Source organism: Onthophagus taurus, chromosome 8 (assembly GCF_036711975.1).
Source record: "Onthophagus taurus isolate NC chromosome 8, IU_Otau_3.0, whole genome shotgun sequence".
Taxonomy (NCBI): domain Eukaryota; kingdom Metazoa; phylum Arthropoda; class Insecta; order Coleoptera; family Scarabaeidae; genus Onthophagus; species Onthophagus taurus.
Window position 1 is genome coordinate 2,973,545 of NC_091973.1, and position 13,099 is coordinate 2,986,643.

Consider the following 13,099-nt stretch of genomic DNA (forward strand, 5'->3'; position numbering starts at 1 on the left):
TTAAATATTGATTTCGGAGTAATCTTGAGTAATCTGTACTCTTAGCTTGAGTTATTTCCCACTAGATGGCGATGCACGAAAACTTTTCTATGTTGTTGAAAGATGGGGTTGTAAAATTTTGGTTAAAAATAGCGGGATTAATTTAAATTTGAATTTATTTTAATTCTTGATTAATTAATGTGTGGTATAAATAAAATTGATTGATTTAAAACTTAATTTTTTTATGAATAATTTATTGTAAAAAATAATTATTGGATCGAAATTTATGATTTTGTTTTTTTTTTGGTTTTTTTAAAGATGATGGGCGGTCGGGAATTTTGCGAATTGGTGCTCTGGACGTCTCTTGGGAATCGCTGCGCGCGCTCTAACCCATGAAAGTGGCGGAATTGTCCACAGTTGTGCTGCAAGATGCGTGAACGGTGGTGCTCTGCGATCGCTTCTGTGTATCGCACGCGGTAATCGTCCAAAAGACACCGCTCTGGTGTAGGAGTTTGAAGGCGAAGTCAGAATGCCGTGTGCTTAAGTATCGTCCTGAAGATCGAAGGTTGATTTTTAGGAATGTCCAGAAGGAAACAACCGAATCCTGCCAAATTAGGTGAGTGACACGCACGTGTCTGTCCAACAGCGGTTTTCGGAATTGGATTTTTTTTGAAAATTTACTAAAGAATCGTCGTGGAAAATAATTTCGTTTTGAGTTTGTAATTTAGCATATCGACGCATTCGGCTGGGTGAACAACGGTAGGCGATACCCAAGAGACCTAAGGGTCAGGGGAGTAGCACGGCACAGACAGGGAAATATGCGATCCCATGGTGCCATCCCTTGGGAGCCGTATAGCCGCCTGCCGGCGGAGCTCGCTCCGAGCTCCATGTATAAACTAGTAATATTACAGTTCCGTATTTTGCTCTTAAAATGATATTATCAGATTAAAATGTTTATTTTATTTTCACCCCCCGCGGCACCCCGTAGAATTGGACCGGGGACCTTTTGCCCCTCACGGAGACGTCGTTTCCCGCGGGACGCCGCTTCTGCACTCAAAGACGCCGCGAACTCTGTTTTCGTTTTCCGAACTTCCGTCTTTGTTAGTTTTTACTTCCGCTTTCGACCAACTTATTCGCCGGTCTTTTTCAAATGCAACACCCCACACCTGCGACGACTATTAACATGAACCAAATCATTCTAAAGTTAGAATGACAAAAATGTTTTAAAACTTTTTGATGGACGTTTTAAAGAAGTACTTTGTTTTGCAGTTGTAGGTTGTAGTTTGGGGTTGGATTACGGGTGAATAAAACCGATATGGTAGCGCGAAATTAGCTGGGGAAAATCTTGTAATATATTTAGCCATTTATGACCGTTTAAACAACTATTATTTTACAGCCCCTTGGAGGCCGTTCGAAATATATTTCAAACGGGCTTAGCTCGAACGGGCCAGCGTTCGGATTATCAAGGGTTTTAAAAAGATCTTGGCGGAAATCGATACGGGCGCGTACATAATGCGAAGCCTTTACACACATCTGCCCGGAATGAATCGAATGTGACAGATGACGGAAGGCAATACTAAAATTCGCGGGTAAATACGAACTCCCGTGCGGTTCCTAAAAGCATCACGCCGTACGGGGGAATAATAATAAACATTATTTCGTTTCTTCGAACGTCTTGAAGGTATTGCGTTTCGTTTTCGGCCTGCGGGGAAGGGGGGAAATTTCAATTTTCCCGTCACCCCGCTGGTTCGCATCAATCGTAGTAATAAGTTTTGTTGTGGAACTGCGAATTTTATGCGAGAAAACGACACCGTTTATTATTTATATTCAACATAGTTCGGCTAATGCAAATTCATCAGGGTGACGCCGTAACATGTAACATATTATGATGGAAGAAGTAACTTATGAAAACCCCCGAGGGACACCGCCGGCTCGAGCACGTATTCCCTAGGGCATACTATGCCAAGGCGGTAGAAAATTAATGCAACCCTTTGGGAAATCCTACCTTCCGTACCCTGGGGGCGCGTACTGGTAGCTGCGCTCTAAACTTTTCACCTACGTGTTTCTTTTGTACGCCGAACATCTTTCCATTACAACAAAATTCGTCCAATCGACCTATTAAAACTACTTTCTTTCTTATTGATCTATATAGTATATTAAATCATTAAGATTTATACTATTTTTATTTTTTAATTATTTTTACACATCAAAGCAAGTATGCAACCAATATCACAGTACTGGTATTGCAATACGCAAATCGCGATGTTGGTTGCATATTAATAACCCAAACCAAAAGTAACATCTAATTATCATCTTAATTAAGAAGTAAGTATCTCATTTGAAAATCGTTTAGCATAATATAAGTTAATATAAGTTATAATTTCGAAATTTTAGAAATATTATTGTTTTAGGCGATTGTGAATTGAAAATGAAACCGGATGAATTAGGAAAAAAGATGGAGGAGTCAAGAAGTGAAAAAAATGAAGAGGAAGATGAAGAGAGTGAAGGTTCGGAGTTGGGGTGTCTAGATGATGAAGACGACGGTAGTGGCAGTGTGAACGGTGAGCAGTGAAACTGGGGTTTTTCGTCGTGAATAATACACGCGGTAATGTCCGGCCGGTGCATCGCATTAAAATTGGTTTTATTGCCCGCTTTTGAACTGTAATACGTCACAAAGTTCGAATTGAATTAGCGGGCGCCCGGCGGGCGACGCGACAACATTTTACACTTAACGCGTTCACGGGATTTTGAGCTGATGCGTTTTCTACTCTTGTGTCAACCGGCTACCGTGTTCATTATTAAACGGCTAATGCGGCCGCATATCGGAGATATGAATTATAGAGCGCTCGGTCCTCATTATATTTACATTGCCAGTTCTTCGCTTATCGATTCCGGTTTTTGGACGCCAAAATTTTGTTTCGAATTCGATAGTTTTCAGTTACTGCCGCGACGCAATACTAGATCGCCACCAAACGACACTAAAGTTTTGTTCCCGTCTCTTTCCCCCTCGGGACATTTCCGCTCGTTTTTATTAAGACCCCCTCCGCAATTACGATTACTTATTTATCACCTCGCCTGCATTTTTCACGTTTTCTCATAATTGTGGAAAAAACGTTTTTTATTTCTACGATTGCCGCCTTATCAACCTGTAAATTGTTTATCTCTCCAGCTTTCGCGCGCGAAGAAAGAGGGCGCCCGCGGACGTCCCCGCGGGGCCCATTGTGCCACTGTTGTATTACTGTCTAATTCAATGCATTACTGTAGCCTTGTAACTGGTCCCTGGGCGCCTATCGGTAGGGTTGGCTCTGTGCAATTGTTGGGTCCGTTGGTGCCCCCTTGCGTCCCCGAGCTTCAAACCCCCCGATAGCCACTTTTTTAAACCAACTGAAATTCACATAAATTCTAGGTATATTTAAAATAATATTTTGAAATTATTAATATTAATAATTTTTTAATAATCGAGGTTGAAGTAATATTCTGTTGGAATTTTTCGTTAAAATTCGGTATGAATTCTTAAGGGGTAAGTGGTAACAGACGGCGGCACACGGCGTGGAGGGTGTCAGGCGCTAGACTCCTCTGGGAATCGCGAAGCAATCTCGACCATTTCGTCCCCAAAGGCAAAGACTCAATTAAACTTTAAGATGATATGCAAGCCCCCTTGCCTTTCCCCATTCTTGTGCGGCCCCGGCGCCTGCGGGGGCAGTCGATCGCGGCCCTCTCGTGCCGGCAGTAAATAATTTAACCCTTTCTTCCGAACTATCGACCCAAGATCACATGTAAAAAGAAAATTAGTAAAAAATTGAGAATTTTGATTATTTAAAACATTTACGTCAGTTTTTTATTCGGCGAATGGAAAACGCATTAAACATGCAGGCGAAAAATCGAGGTTAACGTGAAGTGTTTGCAACAGGTGGAAATCGATACCCACGTGGAGTTAGCCGTTTGAATATTTCAAGCTTTTTGTGTCATTTTGTTGGTGAGCGCTCGATGTACGAACGCGCCCTGAAAGGGCCGCCCATTTTTCGTCATCAGCGCTCATAGCAGAGATATTAATCCCGATCGAGGTTCGCGGCGCGGCCGTTGCTTTTTTCAACCGATGTGATCAAAGAATCTCGTTTCTTCTCACGATCTATATTAGGACAGTATTGGCTTTGGGTATTTCTTACGGCCGTCCTCCGATAGATATTGTCGCCGCGTGCGCAACGGTGTGGACCGCTTAAATCGTATAATTATGTACATAACGCGACCAGCGTCGTTCCAAATTAAGTAACTAGTTTGAAATTCAATTGCGGAGAATTCGAGATAACCGAATGACCATGGCGAATATTAATTTTTCGCATTTTCATTTTTTTTTGTCTTTGTTTCGCTTTCAGGTCGTGCCAGTTCCCCTTCGAGCAGCAATTCCTCACCGGTTAGTTGTCGCAGTTTCGGATTAAGCGACGCCACCGACGTCGAAGAAACTTACACTGTCGGCGCCACCGCTACCACCCCTTATGAATGCAACGTTTGCAAAAGAGCTTTTTCGAGATCTTCAGTATTGGGCAAACATTTACAAGTAAATTAATATTTACTTAAAATCAACAAAGTATTTTTTTTTTATTTTAAGGTCCACACGGACCAGTTACAATTTAGCTGTCCGTATTGTAGAAGGCTTTTTAAACATAAAAGATCAAGAGATCGACACACTAAGCTTCATACGGGCGACAAGAAATATAAATGTGCGTTATGTGATTCGGCGTTTGCGAGAAGGTAAGGATATTTTCGGTTTTTATTTACAATTCAAGTTTAATTTAAATATGAATAAGCTATAAATGTTAAATTTGCGCGCCACCCAATAAGAAATAACCCATACAAAAGTGAATACCATTCGGGATTCTCTGTCCATAAGGAGTTACAGCCTGAGGGAGTAGCGGCCTTGCGGGATTCTACCGCTGGGCAGGCGGCGGTCCCAAATCATGAATAACGAACAATCATAAAATTTTAACAGGCCCAGGGGCAGTGGTTCTAAAACAGTCCTCGTTCCAGCGACCATCTAAAAATCCACATGAAGACGCACGACAACAAAAAGCCACACCAGTGTGATTTATGCAATAGAGGTTACAACACGGCGGCGGCGTTGGCTTCTCATCAACAACATCACACGAAAAAAGAACTTAGATGCGGAAGTAGTTCGAGTAGGACGACGACTACTCCAAGCACTCCCAGTCCAGGTCAAACGAAGTGCTCACAAATCCAGGTGAGTACAAAACGATCTTCCACGGATTTTGATCGATGTGGAAGATCTTTTCAGAACAAGCGTAAACTTCCAACGCCAAACAACGATACTACCGTGCCGAAACAAGAAGTGGATCTTAAAATAGCTTGTATGTACTGCGGTAAAGATTTCGCAACAATGAACTTGATGTATCAACACATCAACATCGACCACTCCTCTTTATTTTTTCAACACAGCTCGCTCAGTTACGTCTGTGATTTATGTTCCATGAAATTTGATACCTCCCAAACGCTAAGGGAACACTTAGAAGGTGTCCATTGGAAATTAAACGCCGTTGGAACGTCATCCCAAGCGAAAGCGACCGATTTAAGTAGAAAACGAAAATGTGATGAACCTGAAGATAACCGGAAAACTGAGGAGATTAAAAATTCGCCCTCAACTGTTAGTAGCCCGTATGACACCAACGATAAGCCATGTATTTGTTCGTATTGTTACGCACAAATGCCTAATTTTAAAAGTTTTTTGGTCCATATGGAAACTCACGTGTCACTGAATGCTTCGAGTCTCATTGGATATTGCCCGGTTTGTGGAGAACCGGGTCGAGACCCAATTGAGTTTAGTTCTCACATTTTCGGACATGTCGTTAGCGATGCCACAGGAAGGTGTTGCCACCAATGCAAAAAATCTTTCGATCAACTCGATCAGTTACAAAAACATCACTTTGAGGCGCACTCCCAAAGTGTGTATAAATGCACGTTGTGTGGGGAATACTTTGAAAATGAGATTGCTATTCAGGTAATTTTATTAACAATATTGTTTTAGTTTGAAAGAGAAAAATTTTTATTTTCAGGTTCACTTTAACAATAAACATTGCAACGAATGTAAGCATTATAGATGTAATTTATGTCCTCAGCAATTTTTTCACGATAGATTAACAGCCGATTTACACGTTTCGATGAGACACGGTTCCCAACTCTCCGGAAGAAACCAAATTTTAAATAAATTCGCCGCGCCGTTTGGTGATGTTGAACCAAGATTGTATCAATCGTATCAATGCTCATTTTGCCACAAAATGTTTCAAGACGAATACTTACACCATCTCCATGTTTTAAAGGAACACAACGAATCCAGAGAAGTAAGAAAACATCAAATTATATTTTTAAATTATTAAAAAATTCTTATTTTTTATAGGGGGAGTATTTAGTAACATCAACATCGCCAAATTTTTCATATAAAAGTATATCCCCTCAAGATGGCCTCAAAATGGTTCCTAATATTCCTTGCGAAGTTTGCAACCGATCAGATTTTACAACCGAATCAGAACTTTTAGCCCACAAAAAGCTGCATCAAACACACGTCAAAGCTAAAATAGGGGCTGTTAGCCTTCAGTGCGCGTATTGCAACGAACATTGCAAATCAAGAAGCGATTTAGAAAATCATATGAAAAGCCATCAAGTATCTTGCGGTAAAGGAAAACACAAATGCAATATTTGCGATGAGATTTTTTCGTCCGCCATCACTTTAGCCGATCACAAATTAACTCATTGCAAAATAATCTCCGGAAACACGTGTACGCAGTGCAAAACGGTTCTGGAAGATGAACAATGTTTTTACACCCACCAAATGCAGCACAATAACTCTTCATCGATCGCAAAGGGTCACTCTCAAATCCCTTTGCCTGCAAATTGTGTTATTTGCTGCCAAACGCTTCAAACAGACGTTGAGGTTAGGTTACACGCGAAGTTCCATTTAAGACATATTTACCAGAAGGAATTTCTTTGCGTAATGTGCAATAAAATCTACGAGAATCAACTCCAAGAAAAAAATAATGGCGTTTCTATTTCGATTTGTAAAGATTGTAAGATGACTTCGAACGGAACGAGTTATCAAATACAAAAGGATTATAAGAATTTTGTCGAATACGAAAAAGAACAAGACGTCAAATTGCGCCATATGGAAGATTCAAATTTAGTTTGCAAGATTTGTAGAAACGTATTTTCAACCCAACAAAAACTTCAGGTGCACTTAATTGAGCACAATTTTATGGGTATGGGTCAATACCGTTGTTACATTTGTTCTTCAGTTTTCACGACGGCGGCCGGCCTTCAAGGTCACATCGTAGGTCACGGATTGGCCCAAAGTCCGTACGAATGTACCGAGTGCAACATGAAATTCTTTTTCGAAACGGAACTCGAAAATCATAGAATTAATCATGCGCAAAAATTGGGCGACTCAAAAAGCGAACAGTACAAAGTTTGCGAGAACTGCTCCGGTGTATATTTGGATAGCTTCTTTAGGGAACACGCGGAAGTGTGTTGCAAGGTTGAGATTAAAACGGAAGAAGTCGATGATAAACCCTATGATAAAACGGCGGACGATTGCGGTGATGCTGTTTAGATAGATCGTTCCGAAATTTGTGATACATTGTTAGGAACCTTATATTTGCACATCGAACGGGTCCATTTTGAAACTAATTATATATTTTATGGCGTTCGGTTTTCCGATTCGTTTTTTTATTATTATTATTAGTGGTTGAGTGCTCGCTAAGTTTTCCTCTTCCATTTTCTAAAATAACTATTTTATTTATCATTTTTATTATTATTTTTTGCAATTAATAGAATGTCATTGTGCAGTTTATATCGAAATTCTATCGAATATAAAAAGCAACTGTGTACTTCCCTGGGGAGTAATAATAATGTCTCCAGGGACTATATTGCGGTATAAATGGAATTGGAAATTTAATAAAATAAATAATTGTTATTTTAAAATGAAAATTGGCGAGGGATAACGAAAATTAAAAACAGCTTGGTTTAAAATTAATTTGATAAATTCAAAAAATTATTAAAAATGGCGAACACTTTTCCATAAATACTTTAGTACCTGTTCCAGTTGCGTTGCTTGTCTCGTTTAGAAATTGCACTTTTAAATTTAGGCCACACATTATATATCTTAGTGACCTTGATAACGTAAACGTCTTCCAGTTATTCATTTTTATTGTTTTCCCCGTCTACTTACCGTCCATGATTGCCCTTTTTCTTTGTTATACATTATTACTTTTTGAAAAAAAAAACTCACAACGAAAAATATATATTGTGTTTTATTTACTCCTAAAACAATCTTTTACAATTTACAATATTAACCTCGTCAGTAACGTTTCAAAAATCGATACGTATATATTTATTACGCATTCTCTTACTTTCTAATTCAACTTTTCACCGTGAGATGGATCACCTTTTTTTAACATCATTTTAACTCGACTTTTCACCGTAGGATGGAAGATTGTAAAATTATCATTAATAACATATATATGTTGTTATATATGAAGGTATATAATCAAGTGTCTTGTTTTCTACAATTTTTTTTTGTCTCAGTTTTATTAATTTCGTAAGGAATTATCGAGAATGTTATCTTATCAAAAGTCAAACAGTTTTAAGCGATTCGCGTTAAGTAATCCTTATAAAATATAAATAGCACACAACGTATAGTAATAAATAGGAATTTGCGATGAAACTTAATTATTATATATGAAATATATTTACGTTATTCGGTTCCCAAGAGGTTTTCTTTGGTTAAAATCGTCTGGCGAACTTTCGATGTCGGACTAGTACTTTTATACGACTCGAAATGTTGTATTTTTTCTTTTATAGATAAACTTTCTCTTTCACTGTTATCATCGTCGTAGTAATCTTCGGGATGTCTTAAAACGACTTCTTCGTTATCAATTATTTTTACGCGTAAAATCGAATTTTGATTATGATCAATATTCGCACAACCATTTGTAACGGGAGAAGTTTTCTTTGGTATTTCATCAGTCTCTATTTTTGCATCCTCATCGTTTTTGGTGATGTCATCTTTTATTATATCTTTGATTTCGTACTCTTCTTTAAAATCGCTTATTTTCTCATCGATTTCTTCGTCCTTTTTAGAATCTTTAATCGCGTTTGTGTCATCTTTATCATTCTCGTCGACATCTTCGACTTTGATGGTTACCTCGTTGGAGAAAGTCAAGTTGTTATTCGTATCGTCGGTGAACTCGGCTATTTTGCGGGTGATTTCTAAAATTTGTTGAGTTTCTTCTTCGCGATACGGCACTTCTTCGTTCTCTGAGTAACATATCGAAGAAGCGTCGGTATCCGTAGAAGTCAAACTCCATTTGGAGCCGTTTCTTGAAGGCACTTCTAAATACTGGCCATCGCTGCTAGTCTAGAAAATAAGATGTTTGAGGTTTTGAGAAATAAAAGGGAAAGACAAAATGAAAATTACTATTCCTGGAGGCAACGGGGCAGCGCGTTTTTTCTTCTTCTTCCGTAATTTCGATCTAACGGCGGGAACGGGTGGTATGTCTTCTGGTGGGGCGGATTGGGGAAGTGGTGGCGGTAAATCTTGTTCGTCAAAAGGATTGTCGGCTTCGTACGTATTGGAATTTTCCTTAGTTGAAATTCTTTTGAGGTGTTCTGTTTTTTCCAATCTTTCCTTGAACCTAGATCTGGGTAGAGCTTCGGGCACGTGCGCGCTGTGATTTTGAGGAGTTAATTGGATCGTGATCCGATTTCTCTGAAGGTCTAAAATTTTAGTGACTTGATAAAAAACGTTGGTGATAAAATGATGGTTTCACACCTTTATCCGGTCGTTGTCTGTCCTTTCCGGTGAAAGACCTGAACCTGGAAGGATCGCGTTGATTAGGTCGTTTATAACGTCTTATTACTGTACAATGGGGGCTTAAATGGAAACAACCTTCGCTCGCAATTCAAATTAGACGCGAAGGAGGCGGCCACGACGTTTACACTTCATTTGAACGCTGGGTAATTAACCGATTAATCGGTGATCACGCTATTGATGCGTGATATTTAGAGAGAATATAAATTTCTCAGCGGATATAAATAAACAAATTACGGCGAGTTGCGCTATAAATAAAATAACACTTACACCTTTCGGAAGGAGTTCCTCAAGCCACCCTTAGACTTGAACGGATTCAAGTGTTCCGGGTAATTTGGAACGTTCCCGTTCATTTTCCGCTCCGGGATTCACTCACACTACGCGCTTTCGTGGAAGAAACTCGTTCATTAAACGCGTTTAGCTTTATGTGGACACCGTTTTTGACTAATATGTGTTGGATACTATCCCATCAGTTTTTCCCCACTACCGGGCTACCTTTGTGACGCGCCAAGACGTCATTTATACCGATTGTTGCATCGCAACGCTTTACCGTCGCGAAAATTGCGAATCGATCGGCTCGGTTATTTTTAAACCATTGTACAATATCAAATCGATCGATACGCGATTTGATTTTATATAAATTTAATTAAAAAAGCCAATTTGTTATAAACATTTTTATTAAAAAAAGCAATGACTCAATAAGACATGTATGTATATTATGCATATCGCTTATTACTCATTGCCGATTGCTTTATTTATTAAAACAGCGTTTATATTTATTTATTTGGTCATGATTTCGACCTCCAAGGTTATCGTCTTGTTTAAAACGACGATTACGACGTAATTTGAATGTGATGACAAAAAAAATGCGATTTCCGTCATTTCCTTATTTGCAACGGTAGACAAATATTATTTTTAAATATAGATTTAAAAGGAATTTAGTATTAAACGAAATTATCAAGTAAAGGAATTTTTTATTAATAAACAAGAATGCTTAGGTGCTATTGGCAGTGATTAAAAATATATCACCATTTAATTTACTTTAATAATATCGTGTATAAGTCCATAGCATACCATAACAGAGACAGCAATGAATCCTGCGATAACTACAGTGCCTAAAGGAGCTTTTTCAGATTCTACTTTTTGGGGAATCTCGCTGGGAATCACTGAAAATAAATAATGAAAAAATTTGTTAATTACAATAAATTATTTACCTCCTTCGTATTCCTCTCCAAACTCCTGTAGGAACATTTTAACATATTTAACGATCTTCTTATGATTATTCACAATATTTTGCAAAATTTTATTAGGAAACTCCAAAATTACAATTGGTGCTAAATATCCACAAACAAGGGCGTCCAACGACGATGGTTTATCCCCAAAAAGATATTTTTTGTCTTTAAGCAACTTCGAGAGGTCTTCTAAGTAAGAGTCAACAGCTTCATTTCCCACTTTTAAAACTTCAGCTAAAGTATCTCTTTCAGTTAGGTCTTCGACTATACGTTGAACATGACGGTTCATGCGACGCGCAAATATCACCCTAAAAGGGAAGTGTTTTCCTTCACCGTATTGTTTTATTAAATGTTGATTATTTCTATCATAACCCCAGCTATAAAAACAAAAAATTAGTTTTCGTGGTAATAAGTGATATGATTATACATACAAATGTAAATCGAAAGTATCACTAAACACGTTATGCGTGAGGTGTTTGTAGGCTAATATTCTACTTTTATCTAATGTTGAAAAGGTTTTATCACAGCCATCAAGAACCTAAGACAAAAAATATTTATGAATTATAATTCATAAATAAAAAATAAAGTAAAGGATTAAAACATAGAGAGGGGGAACTAAAATATTTTATTTATTTTTAATATTAGTGTACAATGTTGGTTGTGAACTCCTTTAATGAGACTAATACTGCAAAGAGTAGAAGGGTTAAAATATCTAATAATAATATCTTCATAGAAGGTTATGAGTAGTTTCTTTAAATCCTTTCATGGAGGATAACTCACATATCTCTCAAAGTTCTACTAAATCCAGAGACGTTTTGACAATATAGTCTAAGAGGCTGTTTGGCTTCAAAAATCTATCTTATATTTTATGGATAACATGGTTGTTGACAGAATGGATGAATCGAATCCAAGATGGCTTCCTTCACCCATCAATCCCAATAGGATTTAAACAGTGGGAGATGGGAGCAGAGATGAGTTAGAATAACGTGTTTCTTTCAAGTATATACTAGATTCCTTGACTATTGATTTTACTCAAGAACTCTATTCTTGGCTAAGTTATAGTTTCATGTGCTAATAAGTTATGCTGTGTTATGGTTTATGGCACCAAAAACGGCTTATAATGGCAAGAAAGTGGATGATGTTGCGTCTGATTTGCTACTTGCAATTTTAGAATCTAATCTCTGATTATCTTTATTTATTATTTTGGAGGATATAAATTTATTCCAAGCACATTTGTGAGTCAAATCTTATTCTTACAGTCTTCATTTATCTTTTAGAACAAATTTTCTAGCCTATCCATATTACTCATGGTTACTCCTTAGGTATTCAGGTTCTCCTCTAATTTATTTATCTTCTTGCTGGTTGTATAAAGTTTGTGCTATCCATTTTCTAGTCTTTGTGTGGACATAAATTTATTTTCCTTGCCCCATTTATAATTGAGTTCTATCCTCTTTGCTTATGAAGGTTTTTTAACATTCAATAAGGTATGATTTGAGTCATACATATAATATAAATACTTACCATTTTATGAACAGCATTTGTGATACCCTGCAATGTATAATATATTTTTTCATTACTATTTAAATATGGTAGTTGGGGGTATGTGCAAAACCGGCAAGTTTTAAGCGCTATATTATGTTTAGCATGGATCCTCAATAGAAACTAAAGAATAAATGAGATTGTGTTAGAAAATCTTGTTCATATTGGCTTGGATAACTTACAATTAGTTGGAGACACTTGGGGTCGACCGAAGGAAGCCCGTAATTGCCTCTAAAAACGTAAAGAGTCCCAGGAGCGCCCCTTTCCATGTTAATACACCGGCGACATAACCTCGTTTGTCAAAGTCATGTATTCATGTTTGTCGAAGATAATTAAATTGAAAAAAATTATCGCTTGTGTATGTATTTTTGTGTTATTAATAAATACAACGGAATGTTGAGGTGGTGCGATAATTTATCTAAACGTGATTTAAAGTTATATTTTTAGTTAACAACAAAAAATTAAGTTACAGGTTTCT

The 13,099-nt window shown here is 37.7% G+C and overlaps 3 protein-coding genes across 6 annotated transcripts; 1 reads left to right on the forward strand and 2 right to left on the reverse strand.

Annotated features, from left to right (window-relative positions):
- The first annotated feature begins 407 nt into the window (after positions 1 to 407).
- On the forward strand, positions 408 to 8,280 carry LOC111425424 (zinc finger protein Lobe). Of its 3 annotated transcripts, XM_023059424.2 has the most exons (8): positions 408 to 595; positions 2,391 to 2,540; positions 4,353 to 4,534; positions 4,586 to 4,728; positions 5,005 to 5,215; positions 5,270 to 5,989; positions 6,045 to 6,329; positions 6,386 to 8,280. In XM_023059424.2, the coding sequence occupies exons 1-8, from the start codon at positions 559 to 561 to the stop codon at positions 7,589 to 7,591; spliced, it is 2,934 nt and encodes a 977-aa protein (XP_022915192.1). In that variant the 5' UTR covers positions 408 to 558; the 3' UTR covers positions 7,592 to 8,280. The 3 variants fall into 3 exon arrangements, with proteins under 3 accessions (XP_022915192.1, XP_022915191.1, XP_071054555.1); XM_023059423.2 differs by having other exon boundaries at positions 5,005 to 5,989; XM_071198454.1 differs by lacking the exons at positions 408 to 595; positions 2,391 to 2,540; positions 4,353 to 4,534 and having other exon boundaries at positions 4,653 to 4,728; positions 4,967 to 5,989.
- On the reverse strand, positions 8,274 to 10,396 carry LOC111425425 (titin-like). The gene is made up of 4 exons (XM_023059425.2): positions 10,121 to 10,396; positions 9,812 to 9,855; positions 9,458 to 9,756; positions 8,274 to 9,397 (listed from the first exon to the last, which is right to left on the reverse strand). Exons 1-4 carry the CDS (start codon positions 10,201 to 10,203, stop codon positions 8,735 to 8,737), a joined length of 1,089 nt encoding a protein of 362 aa, XP_022915193.1. The 5' UTR covers positions 10,204 to 10,396; the 3' UTR covers positions 8,274 to 8,734.
- Positions 10,397 to 10,804: 408 nt separating this feature from the next.
- LOC111425542 (metaxin-1 homolog) lies at positions 10,805 to 13,099 on the reverse strand. Of its 2 annotated transcripts, none has more exons than XM_023059639.2 (5): positions 12,804 to 13,099; positions 12,604 to 12,744; positions 11,514 to 11,620; positions 11,065 to 11,459; positions 10,805 to 11,016 (listed from the first exon to the last, which is right to left on the reverse strand). In XM_023059639.2, exons 1-5 carry the CDS (start codon positions 12,888 to 12,890, stop codon positions 10,883 to 10,885), a joined length of 864 nt encoding a protein of 287 aa, XP_022915407.2. In that variant the 5' UTR covers positions 12,891 to 13,099; the 3' UTR covers positions 10,805 to 10,882. The 2 variants fall into 2 exon arrangements, with proteins under 2 accessions (XP_022915407.2, XP_022915408.2); XM_023059640.2 differs by having other exon boundaries at positions 12,604 to 12,630; positions 12,804 to 13,058.